Source organism: Coffea eugenioides, chromosome 5 (assembly GCF_003713205.1).
Source record: "Coffea eugenioides isolate CCC68of chromosome 5, Ceug_1.0, whole genome shotgun sequence".
Lineage (NCBI taxonomy): Eukaryota > Viridiplantae > Streptophyta > Magnoliopsida > Gentianales > Rubiaceae > Coffea > Coffea eugenioides.
In genome coordinates this window covers 46,792,961-46,812,077 of record NC_040039.1, presented here as the reverse complement: position 1 = coordinate 46,812,077, position 19,117 = coordinate 46,792,961, and the positions used below count along the sequence as shown (strand labels likewise).

The 19,117-nt window shown below is 34.6% G+C and overlaps 1 protein-coding gene and 1 long non-coding RNA gene across 10 annotated transcripts; one reads left to right on the top strand and one right to left on the bottom strand.

Annotated features, from left to right (window-relative positions):
- Positions 1–212: 212 nt before the first annotated feature.
- Positions 213–8,353, top strand: LOC113772120. 9 transcript variants are annotated; one of them, XR_003468485.1, is made up of 8 exons: positions 213–444; positions 639–705; positions 927–974; positions 1,112–1,162; positions 2,096–2,242; positions 5,313–5,373; positions 5,698–5,739; positions 6,366–8,353. It is a non-coding gene; the product is annotated as an uncharacterized LOC113772120 (long non-coding RNA). The 9 variants fall into 9 exon arrangements; XR_003468481.1 differs by having other exon boundaries at positions 3,648–5,373; XR_003468480.1 differs by having other exon boundaries at positions 3,642–5,373.
- An 8,188-nt stretch (positions 8,354–16,541) lies between these two features.
- Positions 16,542–18,576, bottom strand: LOC113770511 (polyphenol oxidase I, chloroplastic-like). Its single transcript, XM_027314982.1, has 2 exons — positions 18,110–18,576; positions 16,542–18,019 (listed from the first exon to the last, which is right to left on the bottom strand). The coding sequence occupies exons 1-2, from the start codon at positions 18,560–18,562 to the stop codon at positions 16,793–16,795; spliced, it is 1,680 nt and encodes a 559-aa protein (XP_027170783.1). The 5' UTR covers positions 18,563–18,576; the 3' UTR covers positions 16,542–16,792.
- Positions 18,577–19,117: the final 541 nt, after the last annotated feature.

Sequence of the window (19,117 nt, the reverse complement as noted above, 5' to 3'; positions counted from 1 at the left end):
GCCAAAATTTAAATTACCAACTTTTTACAATTATTGAACACTTTGTTTTTAAAGCACAATTAATTATCAATTTTTTGTAATTGATGATATATATTAACCATTAAACACCCACGTGGCGCGTGAAGATTGGCTGGTCCTGATGATGTGGAAATGCTTATTAACCATATATTGAGGGTCTTTTCTTTCCCCTGGTAAACCGACGGCAGCTTCTCTTCTTTCTTCTTTCTCAGTCTTTCAAAACATAGCAGCATCAATCGATGTCAAGAGCTTTTCTTTGCTTTTGTCCTCTGGACAAAACTCCATTTTTTTTATGAGACCCAGAGGTCTCCCCTCAATTTCTGGCATTTGATTGTAGTAATCTCAATTGGAGGGTCCGGATTTTTCCTCCTGCAGAGTGGTTGCTTAGGATTTGATGGACGATGGGCTCGAGACAGAAAAGGGCTGGTAATCTTCTTCCCCTTCCACTCCCGGTTTCTCCCAGTTCTCCCTCTTGTTCTTCTTCATCTTCCTCCCTCCCTCGAGTAGTTAGGGCTAATTTTTTCTGTTTTCCTATCATTTTCCTGATATTTCTATTTCATTGGCTAAAAGCAGCAAATCTTTTTTTTTTCTCATCTCTGTCGTGTCCTTTTGTGAAACAGTAAGGACGGGGAAGGTCAATATTTCATCTCCACTATCTGATGTGAATTTCTAGAATGCAGATATATGGTACTTTTCTTCCCCTTTCTTTCCATGATTAATGTCTCTGTTTCATTTCTGTTTTATCATTGATTTTTTATTTTTAATCAGAAGAAAAACTTTTAATATGGTCTGAGATGATGAATAATTGATGATTAGCTAGCTTTTAGATATTTATTTACTTTCTTTTTTGTATCTATTTGGTGATTTATTGTTCCATTTTTCGTTTTTGTCTTGGATTTCTTCTGGAGTTCGGAGTAAAAATGGCCACTTGTGAAAAACAACTGGTGAGTGAAAATGTAAGTTTGCTGCATCAATCTGATTTAATTTTTCCCTCTTCCACGCCTGGTTTAGGATTTGATGGATGATTTTTTTTCCTTTTTTTTTTGTTCTTTTGGTGCTACTTTTCCAAGTATATTATTGGTTGTTGTTACAGGAAGGAATATGAAAACTTGAAGTTGACATCTCTAAGAAGTAGTTAAAGCTGGTAATATTTATTTGTGTTCTACTATTTATACTATAAACCAATGTCTTTTTCTATAAATGGTTTCTCTCACCTAATTTAGCCTATTTTTGTTTATTGAGGTTGTTGTCAGAGAAAGGATAAAGGTAAAAGTGATTGGAAGAATGAGCAAATTTCTTCCAGTGTTTTGTGTTTTGGGTTTTATTGTGTTTGTCAAAGAAAATTAGATACGAGTATCTTTTTCTTCTGTATCTTCTTTTTTTCCCTTGGCTGGCAAACATAATGAATCTGTTATATAAACTACTTGGTATTCTTCGTAATGTCAAGATTTGGGAAGCTGTATGATGAAATCTTTATTTCATAGTCGATTTTTCTGGTTTTGTGGTTTTAACGTGCAAAGTGAAATCATTATTATGACTAACTTCCTTGAAGATGTTTTGATCAGTTCATGATTCATGAGATACATAGTTATATGAATTACATAAATGGAGTTTCAAAAGCAAAATCCATTTAATCTACTATGTAGATACCATCTTTCCTCTTTTAAATTACTAAAAAAACTTGGCTCGATCTTTGACTGGAAAAATTATGTTCAGAAAATAGTATTCCTGTGCGTCACACAATTGACATTTGATGTTGGACCCAATATTGCATTTTTTTTTAAAAAAAGAAAAATTGGAAAATAATGCATAGGAACTTCTCTAGAATTTGCTTCCACATATATGTATAATGTTTTGTTCCCTTTGGGGAAATTTCATCAGTGACATTATTTTTATTGATTGATTTCTGTTGGTAAGACTAGCTTTTATACTCTCAATAGATTTCTTCTCTTGTTTCTGTTATCGCCATTTTTTTTTGTGGATTCTTCTTTCTTCTAAGCAACTTTAAAGGTTCTTTTCTTTATATGAATATGTTATTATTGGGGTACATCTAATCCTAATCCTACTTCTGTAGCAGGAAATGACCATACATTGGGTTTTGTTACTGGTGGGTCTGCTCATGTGCAAATGCAATTTAGCACCAAAGAGTGTGAGAGTCTGGGATTAACTGATCTGGCTCTCTGCTTAGACTGCAACACCTTTGCTGAGTATGTCAAGGACCAAGGTTGTACCTTTATTATATGAATTTTGTTCATTCTCAGATATTTATGGTTTTTGGTGGATTTTACTTCTGGGTTTTGATGGGTTTTTTGAATTGATTACTTGCTGGTAAGTACATGGGTTGTAAAATGGTAATATTTGGGATTCTTGTTTCTGTACTATAGCTGATTGGTTGTCAAAATTAACGAATAGTGGGAGATAGTTGCAATTCTTATTGCTTTTAGTTGATTTAAGGTCTGGGTTTTTTTTTTGTTTGGATTTATGAATTGCTTATTTATATGTGAGATGTCAATGGTGATAATTTGGAAGGAGAACTTGAAAAAGGTTATGTTTTTATACAAATCAGATCGAGAGACTATGCTTATAACAGTAAATAAGTGTATTTTGACTTTTGTTGTTTTCACTATAATTTTTTGTGATTAAGTTTTGTCAAAATATGGATGGGTAAATAGTATTTTGGAAGATTTCTCTTTTTTCTTTTTGTGCCTCAGATAGCTTAAGGATAATCGCATAAATCGAAATAAGATCCTCATTGGGATTCTTAAATTATCTCATGCAATTAGTGGCGTTAAATTGTAATCTGTAGAATTCCAAGTAACTAGCCTGGATTATGGTAATGGTTCAGTTTTGTTGCTCTTGAGGATTATGGTAATTGCACCTGAGCTGACGATGATCAAGACATGCAAGAACAATAGTTCTACGATCATGATTTCCTAAGTTATGACTTGTAGTTCATTATATTTGATGATTAGGACCATACGCATTAAATTGGAATATTCTATTGGCATCCTTTATTGTACCAAATGAAGTACTATCAAGACAAATTCTGAATGGAAATATGTCATTTTTTGAAACCTATACCGGAGAACCCTTATTCTTCAACCCTTTTACATCCATTCTGGTGAATTTGAAAAATTTAAATAGCTGAAACTTGTGTAAAAGAATTCATCAATTATATAATGACTTAGATTTGTTAAAGAATTTTGGATTGTAAGATTACAATAAACATTTTGAACATTCTGCAATAATTTACTTAAGAGGAAGAAAATTGCTCATGTCGTCAAGAAATCCTGGATGTTTGACAAGATCTGCATTTAACATATCCAGTTTAGATGGCAACTTATATAGATTTCTGTATAATATTGGAATGATCTTTTTGAGCATTCCGCAAATAATATACTCAAGTAGAATATGATAATCTGGAAAACCCGATGTTTGAAAAGACTCCGGATGCAGTTTAGATTTGTCAGTGCCTCTCAGAAATCTGCCCCTTGGCTTTACCTTAGGCTTAGAGATGGCTTGCTGGATTGGTCTATTTTTATCTATTGATTTTCATTGTGAATTTTTGTGTCCAAAGCTTGGTTTTGACTTTCTTGGTTTTGCATCTGCATCACCACATGAAGCTGCAGCCGGGGAAAACTTCATTGACAGAGTTTTCATTATGGGTCTATAGAGACTGCATTTTGGAAATCTCTTTTGTATGTGGATAGGATTATATGTTATTTTAAAGTTTCTTTTATGCAAAAAAAAAAGGAAAAAGAAAAAGAAAAAAAGATGTTAAATTTGTTGTATGTTGTTGACGTAAAACATATCTTGCATCTGCAATATTTTCATTGTGTAATTATTTGATTTGGTTTTTCAAAACTCTTTCATTGTCGTAATAAGATTTTAGACACGAGATAATGGCTTGTTTCTCTTATCAGTTATATGTAGATCTTTAGTCCATATTATGTTGAATCCTGTATCTCTTGCTATTATGTAGTCATCTTTATCGTGTTGAATCCTATTTCTCTTGCTATTATGTGGTCGTTTCTATATTTTACAATTAAATAGGCTTCTTATCCGACATATTTGAGTATTGCTCTCAAAAAGTTGAGCTTCCTCTTGAATTTGTTCATGAGTGGCACATTTTTTATGCACATCAAATCATGGCAAATACAGTTAGTCGATGCAAGATGACGTTACATGGTATATATTACTTTGAAATTTATGACATTGCCAATCCTATTCAATTAGTAGGTAAAGCAAAAAATGACTTTTCGTCACTTAGTCACTAAGTTAAAATTATGGCTTATTTTCGCTGCTTAATAAAATTACAAAAACCTAATCCTAAAGATTTTGGTGCACCTTTATATAACTTTTCATGCTTATTATCTAAATTTGAATAATTGGACATTTTTGGGCAAGTCTAAAAGTTACACTGCGCATCGCGCGGTGTTATCCTCCTAGTCTCAACATAACATACAATGAACCAAAGAGTACACCAAAGAGGGTTACTGTTCACTTTTCGTCGTCATCACGTGCTGCTCACGTGAGTTATCTAAATTGGTTCTTCTCGGTGCTCCAACATCGCCCATGGATTTCTGATGGGATCAGAGGCTCATGTGATTTTCTTTCTTCTTTCGTCTCTCGCTGCTGCGATGTCTTGAGCTACCCGAAGAACCTTGCCTAAAATGATGATTGGCCCGATTTACCATCTTTATCTGCTGGATATTGGCAATGAATGCTGCTCTAAATTTCAACATAACATATTTTCGCTTCCTACCGGCTCGGAGATCTTCACCCTTTCTTCACCTTGGTTTTCAGATTGGTTTCTCTTTCTAGGGTTTTCACATTTTTTTTCTGTCTAGCTTCTCTTTTCTCCCCATCCTTTCCTTGCAGGCTCTAATTGTGGCTTCCTTTCTTGCGTACTTCCATCTTCTACCCTAAAACCTCAACCCTTCTTATTGTGATATCATTATGTGATGATATTATTATTCGATTTTGGGGGTGTTCATATGTGATTTTTGGGGGTTGTTCTTTGTTTTTCATTTCCTATTCTTTTGGTTTTGGGTGTTTGTGTCTTTTTATTTCCTTGATTTTTCATGTATCTGCTTTTCCACTTTTAGTAGGTTTCCCTATATTTGGATTTGGCCATTGCTCTATCTACATGAAACTTAGGCGTATGGAATTATTATGTGATTTTTAGGGATTGTTTCTTGTTTTTCCATTTCCTTTTCTTTTGCTTCTGGATGTTTGCTTGTATCTTTTTACTTGCTTTCGTCTTTTCTTTATTTTGTCCTGGTTACTATCAGTTTGCTTCAAGTAGAATGGGTTCTCAGAGCTGCACCGCCTCCGTAGCTGACCACACACAAGGTAACTCACGACTCTGCCTTCCTTACTTTCCTTTTTTTTTTGGTCTATTTTTGAGTGATCCGAACTTTTTTTTTTTGCTTAGAGATTACATAAAAAGCAATTATTACATCAATGGCTGGCCATAGCCAACAACAACATATTTTGTCATTGGTTATTCCACGACCTTACCCCTCCTTCCTTCACTTTTATATTCTTAGTGGTCTCTCGATGCTCTGTGGTTTGTTTTTGCCCTTTATACCCAAACGACATATTTTGATTTCTCCTGGCTGCTAGGGACTCTTGAAAAACAAAGCTAATGATTAAGTGTTTTCCATTTCATTATAGGAGAAATAATTGCAGGAACAAAACAACTTCTTGTCAAAGCAGGTACATTGGATAGACTTAATTTTTTGCATCTTTAGATGCATTTTTCCCCTTATTTTTACTGTTCCAACTCTCATCCTAAGTGCAAAGAAAGTAATCATTTGTTCATTATTCGCACCTCCAATTTGAGTTAAAGGAAAATGAGAACATAGTCACGGTATGCTGCTCATCTGCAATATGAGCCACTGCCTGAATTAGTGTCCTTTTCTTCCTTAAAATTAGGTACTGTCTCTGTAAATCTCTTGCCACTATTCTGTGTAAATAGACACATTTCGATCCCAGTAATTCTTATGCAACTTTTGATCTACTGCTATTGCAGAAAGACCAGTGAACGCTAGGCTGCAACCCACCAAATTTAAAAGATCTTTGTCACTGTGCTTTTGAAAATTATGATATTAAGAGATATTCTTCACCTTGAAGAAAAATCCGTTTCGTGTTTTCAAGACAATTATAGATGCATATGACTAAACATTCTCCAATTGCCACTGAAACTGAATATTTGAATCACTTCCTCAACTGATGTTGTTAGATTATTTATTTTATATTCTTCCAATTTTAGTTGTATTTTATTAGCAATATTGATGTGATTAAGGAATTTTTTACACTTTTCCTGTGTATTTTCCTTGCAGGCAAATGGACCCTTAGGCAAAGTGGATGGAGGAGATGGTGGTGATGCGAACTTGTTCATACCATCTTGGCTGGTTTATCTCATGAGTAAATAATGACTAAGGAGGGGAAACTTCTTTTTGCTTTCAAGCCAGAAAAGTTACTTGTCAAAATAATTATGTTTTTAATTTTTTTTTATTCAGTGCCAAACATGCCTATCTTAATGAGGTAGGTATTATGTGCATGATACTATGTATTTCATGTTTGCGATCGTTGATAAGAAAATACTTGACACTTTCATATAGTACTTTAATACCAAAAGAAAAAGAAAGTGTCTTATGTGAGTTCTGTTTTTGGCTGGTGTGTAAGTCTTATTTCAAGGCCAACATATGAGGCTGTTTATTTGTATGTTTCATTCGAAAGCTTACTTCTGCATTTTGGTTGATGGCCTTGGAGTAAAGCAAATACATGGATTTCTTTCTGAAGACTTTTATTCAAAGAAAAACTAGGAGCAGTGAGTTCTTGCTATGTATGTGTGTTCGTTATTTACTTAAAGCATTTGGATTAATAGTGAGTATTTTACACATTGAATTCAGAACTCCCATGTAACATTTTTATGTCAATTTTAGTTCTGGTGCTATGTCAACCTTGATTTGATATGTGAAGCCCATGCCCAGACCTATGTAATGACCAAAGTCATGAAATTGATGCAAAATAGGTAAAAAGGGGAACTAAATGAGTTGAAGAGATGTGAGAGTTTGGTCTATAATGGATTGGAAGAAGTATAAGGAGGCAAGTGAAAGGAACAGGGGTTATTGGCTTGAGGATGCAGTGGAAATCTCATGTAGTAAGAGCTTTAGTTATTAGTATAGATTCTATTTAATAGGAACTTCGGTCGGTTATTGAAATTAATGACCTTACAAGGATAAAATGGTATCCTTTGCAAACTTATCTTAACAGATTTATAAATATGTCTTCACAGTTTTTCGTCTCAATTATGTGCTTGCCTTTTTTTTTTATGGGTTAAAAAGAACCATTCCCGAGAGGGGGAAAGAATGATCGATGCCTTGTATATTTTGCAAAGAAAGACACTGGGACTTGCATTTTGATATGTCATATGAATGATTTAGCAGTCATTTATTGTGCTGCTTCTTGTTGTTTCATTTTGCTTACATGAGGTTTGCCCTATGCAACTACCATGATAATCCTGCAGAGCTGTCTAATGAGTTATCCAGGTCCATTTGTGCTCCTTCCATCCATTGCTAATATTTGCCATTCATTTAACAGGTTAGCAAATTTGATATATAGTTAATCTTTTTCTACAATTTCTTGGCTATTTGGACAATCTGTTCTGCTTCTTTTCTTTTTATTTGAAGAATTTATTTTTCAGTAATTTTATTACTGTATGCTGTTTGGATTTTATTTTGTAATTTTGGCTATCAAAAATAGTTTTTAAGTAGTAATTGTTTTTGCTTCTTTTGCTCAAGCATCATTACACTGAGAGGGTTAAGCATCGTTTGTTATTTTCTATAAGGTTCTGATGGTAGCTTACTTGGATCTATTTGTAATTGTTTTTGAATTTCTTTATGTTGCATTCTGTCCTGGGGAATTCATACACTATATATACCTGTCCTAGAAGATTATTTCTTGAATTTTCGTCTTCCTCTATTTTGCAACATAATTACTTTATATTCTTATGTCTTGTAGAAAATTCCGGATCACACTGATTAAAAATTAGTTGAGCATCGGACTCCGGTCATTGTTCTTACAAGCGGAACTAGAGTTTACAGTATTGGAAACAGGAAAAGATAGATTTCATTGGAAATGTAGCGACTTTGTTGCAGATCATAACCTCCAAGAAGGAGACGTTCTACTATTTCTTCCTGAATCTCACACTTTGTTTGCTTTGTTAATCTTTGAAACCAATGGAGTAGAAATTATTTACCCCTGGCATCACACGTTCATGATTTAATTAAATATTATGTTCGTAGATTCTGCATTATCAATGAAATTGGTCGTCCGATGTAATGAAATGATTTGTGGTTCGTACTTAAGACTGACTTCAGTAGATTTAACCTTTTTCCACTTCCACTTTTATCCCCCTTGTTGTCTCTGTGATGAACTTGGAATTTGCACTCTTGGTCTCGGAAGTCCTATTCCCTTCTATTCATTCCTTTATTCTGTTATTAGTTTTTTTACTAGGATCAAATGGTTAACTTTCCTCCTACTGTGTATTATGCATGCAATAAATTTCCATTTACGGTTTTGCTTTTGGACTGTAAGCAATTCCAATTCCTTCCGGAGCATAAATATAATATTGTCTAATTCATGAGGTTTATGTATTCCAATCAGTAAAGAACACGTACCGCGACCACAAGGTACCTAATTCAATGACAATAATATCGCCATTCATGTATTGTCTACTTATCCAAGGGTTGACGGCAGAAGCGCTATCTATTCCACCGCCGCCCAACGCTGCGGTTATGCCTCCTAGTACTTTAGAATTGGACATGGCAAAGGACCAAGTCAAAAACTACATAGAATACATGCGCAAAGTAAATTAAATGAAACCATAGAGTGTTGCTATAACACATTTCCCTAAAATCTTGTATAGTGCCACTAATTCCATCTTTTCTTATAGTGGTACTCCAGTTACGGGCTACTGATTTTTGTCATTTTCGTTTTTGGTCCATAGGAGGGGCTCTCTTGAATAAAGTATATTGCTTGTGCGTCTACTTTTTCTCAGGCACCTACTACAGTTGAATTTTATTCTTCTCTTCCACGTAGTTATTCAGCAAGAAAGAATAGCTGTCACGTTCACCTTTCGCTTGGAGTCCGAGGATATTTTGGGTTGAGACTTATTAGAGAGATTATCTTCCTCTTAAGTCAACCAAAATTAGGCAATTATTGTTCGCTTCCAGAAACTGTAAAAGTTCTAGGAAAAAGAAATATGTTATTGATTTTGTCAATTCTATGATGAAAGTTCTTTTCACTGGATGAATATCATGAATGTAATTAGTTTTTTTTCTTTTTTTTTTTTTGGGTTGGGAAGAGGAGAGGGCAAAAGGTCATCTCTTCATTTAGCTTACTATTGTCCATACCTTAAGGGCCTCAAGAGGAAAATTCCATAACACGAGTTTTGGGATTGCAAATAAGTCGAATTGAGTCAAATTTTGATCTAATTAAATCTAGTCTCGACGAAATTGTACCAAATTTAAACTTGATTTCGAGCTTGACAAATTCTCAATTTAAAGTTTAAACTCAAATTCGAGTTAAGTCGAGCTCGAACTCCAGTTTTAAAAAAATAATTATTTTATTTTTTAAAAATAAATAAAATAGTAATTTTTTAAAACAAATAATAACATATTATGAAATGTATGTAATTTCACTATATGTATATATATATAATCGAATTAACTCATGAGTTAACAAAACTTGAGTTCTAACTCGATTTGATCAGTTCGAGTTCAAATTGAAATTAGTGTTAAATAATTTCAAATTGAATTTTGACTCGAACTATGGGCGAGTAGCTGGATTTGCATATAGCTCAAATGATCTGTCATTTGCTCTCAATGCTAACGAATGAAAAAAGTTAGGCAATCAAAAAATATTGGGAAAAACGTCAATTTTGTCCTCAAACTATTTCACTAAAGCCTATTTGATCTCTTAACCTTTTGTCGTATGAATTAAATCCTTTAATTAAAATTCTTATGCCAATTGAGGACCTATACGGTGTCACCGTCCAAAACACATGTTTCTGTACACAAACCAACGGCGAGAGAGGCAGGGCTTTTTTGGAAGTAAAAAGATACGATTTCTACGAAAGCAAGACACCAACCACTTTGTTCTTGCCTGTTCCATGCTAAAGACCAATACAGTATCTGTCACAGTTTCATTCCCTTCCTTTCTATCTTCCTTGGTGAAATTTTGGAAATCATTTTCATTATTCCTAAAACCAGAAGAGAAAAAGGAAAATCTTTCTGTCAAAATTAAGAAAATTCAACACCAGCATGATTAGTCCTTAAGTTCACAAAACCCAGATGTTTAATTTCTACCACAATAACAAAGCAAACTTCACTGAGGCATTTCATCGAACACCTTTGCCGCATTTAATCATTACTAGCAATTTTTATCATCCGTTGCAGGTATGTCAGAATTAATTGGAATCGATTTGGACCCTGAGGACTTCGCCTCCTCAATTCCCTTAAAAAAGGTCCCATACGGCGATGTTTATGAGCCTTCCAGGGCCGGCGACGTTGATCGGTTGAAGTACTTGTTGGAGTCCGGTATCAACGTAAATGCTTGGGACCAATGGGATTCGGTGGCCCTTTACTAGCCTTGCCTTGTGGGGCATACGGATACAGCTAGGATGCTTTTGGAAAGCGGGGCCATTTGCTCCGAGCACATGTTTGATGGCGATCGCTGTCATTATGCCGCACTTAATCTTAAAGTTAGGAAGCTATTGAAAGCATTTGAAGCTCGCCCGCCTCCTTTGGGGCCTTCGCAGGCTGCAGTGAGGGAGACCTTCTGGGGTGTTCGGCTAATAAGGCTTATTTGGAGCAACTGGATGGCCAAGCTCAATTTCCAATTCCAGGTCTGATTTGAATGTTTTGTTTTTGTTCTTGCCTATTTCCAATTCCTGTTTTTGAAGATTAATCCTAATTTTGCTCACCTATTTCGCTTGCAAAGGTTTCTCCAAATTTGGATACAAAATGATTGGTGTCTTGCTTCCCATAAAAATCATATTTTTTTACTTCCAAAAAAGCTCCTGTCTCGTCGTTGGTTTGTGTACAAAAACATGTGTTTTGGGGAGTGATACCGTATAGGTCCTCAATTGGCACAAAAATTTTAGTTAAAGGGCTTAATTCATGCGATAAAAAATTAAGGGACCAAATCGGTTTTAGTGAAATAATTTGAGGATTAAATTGGCATATTTCCCAAAAACATTTGCAATTTTTCTTGAAAAGATGATTACTTCGTACTGTATGCAAGTTGAGCAGCAGAATAGTGGAACAACCACATTCACAAACCCGTGATGCCGTGACAGAAAATGACAAATAATTTGTCGACAAAGGTCTGCAAAAGTCACATTGTTGTCCGGACGACGCACCCTACCTTGGCCACAATTCTTTAGGATTAAAATTAGGGTAAGCGCAAGTTTGATGCTCGCTCCATGCATTGTTTTGCGATCAGTCATTTTTTTTTTTAATCTTTACTCGACCTGTATATTAGCATATATCCAATAATTGAGTACTTGCTCAAAAAGGGTCGGGTAAACAGTACCCATTCTATACTCATTTATTATTTATTTTTTTGAAAATAATTTATACTAATTTAATTTTGTAAATAGTACCTTGTTTAAATATATATTCCACACCAATTAAAATTTTTCTAAAAAACATAAGATCATAACCTCTAAAAATGAATATTATAAACTAACCATAGTCTCTCATATTTATAGTACAATTTGTTTAATGAAATTGCTCAATTAGCACTAAAAATATTATTTTGTAGTATATGTATAAAAATTAAAAAAATAAATAATATATATGCGGGACAAATTGAATACCCGCAAATTTTAATCTTGTGACCCTAATTCGTCTCACATATAAGTGGATACCCTACCCTTTTTTGATCCGATTAAATACTGTGGATTTTGGTACCATATTTTTCAGATCGAATCGGATTGAATATGATTTGTTTTCAAGTTAGCGGGTGTTTTTGCCCACCCCTAGTTAAATGATTAAAATACCTATTTGTGGGTAAAATACTTGGGAGTGTTATTTGAAATAATATTTATCATAATTGATATAATAATTTTTATGATGTAATATATATGACTTGAAATTGTAATTAAAAAAGTAAAATAGTAGTTGTGATGCGAATACAAATATTATGTCAAATGTTACATATCCAAACAGACCAAAGATGATCAAATCATAATTGCATTAACAAAATCAATCAACCTAACTATAACACTTGTAATAAAACAAGTATAACACTTCCCAATTGGAAGGAAGCATTTTTTCATTTCTAGCCTTAAACCATCAAACCATTTGCTTTTCTCTGGCTAAGTAAAATACTATTGCATCAATAATTCCCCCATAACAAGAGTACCTTATTATTTGTAGCATGATGATACCATCTAGCTCGGTGAAGTTATTAAATACTTATGTAAACGAAAAAAAAAAATAAATTAGGTAGTAAAACCCGATGAGGGTATTCAATGCCATCCTAAATTAGTATCCCACAGACATCTTATATCTTATCCATAGAGATTACGAATTTTGGTGGCCAAAATGTGGTTTCCTACATCTATTTAGATGAGGATGGTTGAGCTACGTATGCTAGTTCGGTAGCAATTAAGGGTGCAAACGAATCGAATCTCTCGCGAGTGGCTCGATTCAAGCTCGATATTGATCGAGCACGAGTCGAGCTCGAGCTGGTCGAATAAAAATCGAGCTTGAACTCGAGCTCAAAATATTCAGCTCGTTAGCTCGCGAGTTCGAGTATATATATATATTTTTTATTTTAATAGTAAAATTACATAAATATTCTTAATATTTTTATTATTTATTAAGAAAAAATATTATTTTATTTATTTTTTTAAAAATAAAATAATTATTTTATTATTTCGAACTTGAGCTGAATCGAGTCAAGCTCGAGCTCGAGTTTCAAAATTGTCAGCTCGTCGAGCTCGAATTCGAGTTCCAAAAAATTAAGTCAAGCTTGGCTCAATTAGGCCAAAACTCGACTCGATTCGACTCGTTTGCAACCCTAGTAGCAATAACACGCTAGTTAAAGGGCAAAAGCCAGAGGTTAATTCCTCAACAATAAATATTAATAATCTACGAACCAATGGTGCAGAGTTAAAAAAAAAAAAAAGTTCTGATCAAACTCTACTGATAATCTCTCCACCATTAAATTAGTTCCTTGAATCCTATACTAGATTCAAGAATTTATGATATTACTTCAAAAAACACCAACTAGTGCTTGAAATCAAATAAGCATTAATAAGTTACACCATCCCTCGATGGGAAATAACTCTACAAATTATATCAATAGAATGAAAAAAAAAAAAGAAATTTCATGGGACTAATTGAACAAATTATATCAGTAGTATAGGAAAAAAAAGATTTCAAGTTTTTTGTTGATCAGACAATTAAGCATTAATAAATAGCACCATTCGTCGCATGAATAATAAGTAGACAAGTTATATCAGTAGGATAGAAAAAAAAATTTCAAGTTTTTTTTATTGATAAGGGGATACTCGAATTTGAACCGGAGATAATGACATAGATAAGTGCATGTAACTCACAAATGCAAACCACAAAATTTTGAATTGTTACAAAAGTTAAGTTAGAATTTTTTTTCTCTTCCTTTTTGTAGAAAACAATTAGACTCACTCTAATGTCTTTAAACATTCCAATTTCTGATAGGATAATGTAAAGAATGAAAGAAATTTGAGAAGATTTAGAAGGAATAAATTTAAAAAGGTAAAGGGATTATTAAAAAAAATTAAAAGGGCACAAATGTAGGAAAAATTACTAAAGGGATAATTTTAGAAATCTCTCCTAAGGTTTTTGACAATTTCACCGTCTTTTCTTAAGGTTCTAAAAATATCACTGACCTTCCTTGAAACCAATTTTCTTGTAACAATTTAGCCCAATTAAAAAAAACAACAATAAAAAAATGATTTCAGGTGTGAAAAGATTTATTTATACCAAAAGTGCCTCTCAACTATTATCTTAGTTAGATTAAATATTTGATCTAACGTGTTAATTTACTTATGGGACCATTACTACACATGGTCAATAAAAAAATTTTCATCGTCCATAATAAAAAGTAACAACTTTCAAAATTTAACAAAACAATTTTTTCCATACCTTAAGATTCTTGCTGTCACTACAATTATAAGAAAAATTCACCCAACTGAAATCTCTTTATATTTGATTTCTTTTATTTATTAAGTACATAAATTGGAAAAAGGATGCCTAGTATTGGATTCTTTTTTTAGATGCCAAATTAGATTTTCTTTATAACATTTCAAATTATGGTTAATTTAGTTTGTAAATGTCTTAATTGTTTCTTATGTCTAAATCCTTCAAATTTATCAAATGCATTACATTCGATTTCTTTTATTTTTCAAGTATATAAGAATTAAAAAAGAAACACCTAATATTGGCTTTATTTTTAGATGGCAAATTAATTAACTTTTTACAATCCAAATTATGGTTAATGTAGCTAGCAAATGTTTAACTCTTCTTCCTTCGCATGTATGTCTAATTATTCTAAATTATAAGGATAATTGAGTCCTTTAGTCATTAGTGATTGTAAGCATTGAATCCCAAATGACTGATAGGGGTGATTAGTGAAAATTTTAAAGCTTTAGAAGAGGACAGTGAAATTGTCACAAAACCTCAAGGGAGGTTTCTGAGATTATCCCTTAATAAAATTAAAAAATTGCTAACCCAATATATAATTTTTGAAGTTGATGGAGGTCAATGCCCCGCCCTGATTGACAATGGCTCCGCCCCGGACCCAGGGGCACTGACATTTTTCACGTGGAAACTTGCAATCGTGCACGACTTGACTTTTTTTTTTTTGATCAATGAAACTGCATTCATGTCAAATCTTGAAGAGCAGCATCAGTAACAGCCATATTTGGTACCCATATTTGGTCGGAAATATCCTAAGTTCACCTCGTTTGTTCCAATTATTGAACAAGTTTTTGGCCTATCAAATATATTTTTCTTATAAACTGAAATCTTCATTTCCAATGGTATGTGTTCAGGGTTTGGACTGGAATACGTAGCTTTGCATTCATGTTCGAGTTGCAAAAGTGGAACTCAAAACTGAGGAATTAATGTTGCCTTTTGCATTCACATCGTATGATATCATACTCTTGCTTATTGAGTTCAATTGTTTTCTTACTGTTAGATTCATGAGTAAAGAATTATATCACACATTGGTTCGAGAGATAAATAAAGAGTGGTTAATATGTAAGTAAGAGTTTAAGACCTAATAACTTAAGTTTTTGGATCAAAGTTGGGTCCTGCCTTATATATTCGGCTCTTTCATGGACTCTCTTAAGATGTTTCTCCCTAACAAGTGGTATCAGACCATTTAGTTGCGAGACTGGGTTACTCATGAGCAAGTGGATTCTTCTCATAGTTGGACCAGTGAAAATTCTCTTCTTGATGGTGGATCGAAGTGCTAAAGTGTTAAAAAATTTGGCTAGTGTTGAACCAGATGCGCCATTGATTTGGCAAGGGGTCTGGTTGGTATTAGACCAAGGAGTCAAGGGTGAGCAGGAGTCCATAATGTAATTTGGATCTTGAAGAAAAGTGGGCCCATGATTGAAAGAAAAAAGTGACCTTAGGTGTTAAGATGGGTTTGCATTGAATATTAAAATAGGTTCGAAAAAGAGCCATTAATTTGGATTTAATGTGAGGAGTTACTCATGAAGGGGGAGATTTGTTAACTTCATGAATAAAAAATTATATAAAATATATTTTGATAATTGATAAATTATAAATTCAAATGCTTCTTAAATAATTTAAACAACCACAGTGACTTAAGTGGATTTCAAATCTTTCATCAAATTTATCAATCCAAACTAAATAATACATTTGTACAGTTTCTCAAAGGTATACGCATAGGGTGTGGGTTAGCAAATTTTCCAAAGCTAAGGTTGTGTTTGGATTGCATTTTTCGTGATTTTTCATGGAAAAATTACTGTAGCGATTTGATGTATGTGAGGAGAAAAGGTAATAGGGAAATGTGATCACGGAAAACGACGTAATTTTTTGACGAAAACCGGCAATCCAAACAATTCGAAGCTATTCTCTTATCAATAAAATATGCATTTACAAACAAAAAGGGAACAAAATTGCACTTCAGAAGAATTCTAGAAAAGACTCTCCCTTTGTTTGTACTTCGTACAGCCTAATAATATTTGAAAACTGTCCTCGAGATGTCCTAGACTTTTAATATCTAAACCATTCTTCTCCTAAAATCTGTGTATTATTAGTCCAAAACAACACAAAATGAGTAAAAATTTGTTATGCTTTTCCTCTTTTACTTTTCCCTAGCTGTATATGTATGTACAGCAAAATAAATGTAACGACAGAAAACGTGTCGAAAAAGAACCATAATTAATATTCTGAGCTACTTCTCAATAAATTCTGACATTTGAATATGGATAAGAAAGGAAACTGTTTTTTTACCACAAATTAAATTGCATCGAGTGGACATGGTACAAACCTTACAATCAAGATTGAATTAACTGTGGGTCTAACTACGAAGAAAAACGTGGTACGATTCCACCAAAAAAGTCAATAATTCAGCCACCACATGTGGGCCTTTGAGATTTCAACATCAATTTTCCAGGCTACGGTCCTACATTTTGTTTTTTCTTTCTGCAAATATGACATGGGATCTTTTAAAGCTATGGTTTAGGAACAAAGGTAATTTCGATACCACCTATTGTCACATCCCCTATTCTGGGGACCAAAGTGACCAAAATGCTGTCAAAATCATCAGCTCCCAATTCCTCCAGCACCTCTGAAATCGTAAAAATCTGGGAAGTGGTAGATTTCATGCTATGTCCATGCCCCAAGCTGCTGAAGCTTCCTAGAGACTCAGCCTTGCACGGATTACTCTGACTCGTATCATCTTCGTTCACAAACACATCGAACACCGAAGTTTCTCCTTTATCAAATTCGATTCCCTTAATCTTCAGCACCTCTTCTGCCTCTGCTTTCTCTTGTCCACTCCTAGACTTCTTAGGCCGCTCAACCATGAAGCTGATGGGTTTCTCTAATTTCATTGGCAGCACTTCATTAGCCTTAGGTGCATTCACGGACAACTTTGTCAGGATCAGGCCCCTTCTACGCGCTTTCGGCTTACATTTTAACCAAGAAAGTGGCAAGTCAGGATAGGTATAACCAAGCTTGGCGAGATTTGTGGAGTCCTTAACCATCACTCTAACGGGTCTCGCCGCCTCATTGAAGAAAATAAAAGAGGAATTTAACCAATCCGGGTCTTCAATATTTTTGCGTTTCAAAACATTGTTATAAATGTACCACATTCTATCAATGTTGCCATGGTGAGCCCAGAATATGGGGTCTCGGCCGGCTGAATATAAGGAGCCCATGTCCTCGCGGAGAGGCTGGGAAGGGTCGCCAACCCAAAGGTGCACAGAATTGTGGGGTAGAGTCTCTACGGAACCAGCTCCTGGATCGGGATCATCACCCCCCAACAGTGGCTGTCCGAAGAAAAGCAGAGGCGTGGACGAGTGAGTGATCATTTGAGTGTACATTGTGCAACAATTGTACTGCAGTTGAGTATTGGGGTCGATGGGCAAACCGGTGCCGTCGTAAGCTAAATCCAGCACTTGAGGAGGGAAGTGTTTTGGGTTGCGGAAGAAATCGTATAGGGATAATTTGCTGTCGTTATACATGGGTGGAATTTGCATGCCTGAAGGATCGTCCCATTGCCAAAATGGCAAAGTAAACGTATCATCATCGAGCAAGTTTTTACAAATTCTTTCAAAGAAATAAAGGAACCATCTGTGCCACGGAAAAAATAGCCATGATTCATGAATGTCCAACTTTTTGTCTGGAAAGCCTGATTGAGCGTACCCTTGATCACAATACACGCAATGGATGTTTGCCTGTTGGTAAAAATTACGCGGGTCTGTCAGAGGAAGGTTCTTCATTTTTGCAATGGCAGTTGAATATTGTTTGATATAGTCATGGCTGACCGTGTGAGCCGGCATTCTTGTGTAGACTTCGCTAGCAGAAGGTGTATAATCACTGTAACCCGCGGCGGAGGGAGGGCAACAGTAGATAGGTATGCCACTTGGATTCATCCTGCCTTCGGTACAGTTGGAAACATCAGGTGAAACTGGCCTTGATAGTGTGGTTGCACCATATAGCCCACCGAGGCCAATAAGGACATCCCTTCTTTCAAATTTCCCTGCCGAAGTTTTACCACTTTTGGATTTGGATGAACTAATACTATCATCAGTACTAGGGGTCTGACGATGTTCTGCATTTTGGGCTTTGCATGTACTAGCTTTCGCATGGGGATTGTAGTTTTTTACACGAGTTGGTGGAAATGCGTGAGAAGATGAGTTAAAGGGTTTAAAGGAGGAAGAGCAGATTTGGGTAGGATAGATGGGGTGAGTTGATGAAGGAAGGGAAAAGAAAGCCATGGCTAGGTTTGAAGTTTGGGTGCAATTCGAGTAAGTGGCAAGGTCCCTTGCGTGCTTTTTTATAAGGTTTTGTCGGTGTCTCTGTGGAATTTTGTAATAGACCATCTACATCTGTCCTTTTCTGTTTATTTTATATATTTTCATAAATATCATTATTTTATATATATTACATAATAAAAAGTGTTACAGTAATTACAGCAACAGCGAAAATAACTAAGAAAAAAAAAGATTGTGGCAACAGCCTTGTGGTCTTCTTCTTAATGTTGGGACGTACGGCAGTTCATCTTTTTCTTGATATGTTGTCCTGTGTGTCTTAATTAAATGGTCCAATATTGTTGTACAATGACTTTTGTGTTGTTTTATTCATTATCACAGTACTATCATTTATGTGTGTGCATATAGGGTTCCATTAATTACAGTAGCTTTTTTTCCCCCCCTTTTCTGGGAACCTTGTACAGATTATGGAGGAAAAGAAGGTAAATTTTCGGATAAATAACTGTTGATAATGAACCATGAAGCCTCGTTCTTGGACTGACTCTTTCATGTGTGTTGAAG

Coding starts and splice junctions, on each gene's coding strand:
- LOC113770511 (XM_027314982.1), bottom strand. CDS start 18,562: ATGGCTTTCTTTTCCCTTCCTTCATCAACTCACCCCATCTATCCTACC. Junction 18,020..18,109: donor CAAGAATGCCGGCTCACACG/GTCAGCCATGAC, acceptor TTTTACCAACAG/GCAAACATCCATTGCGTGTA.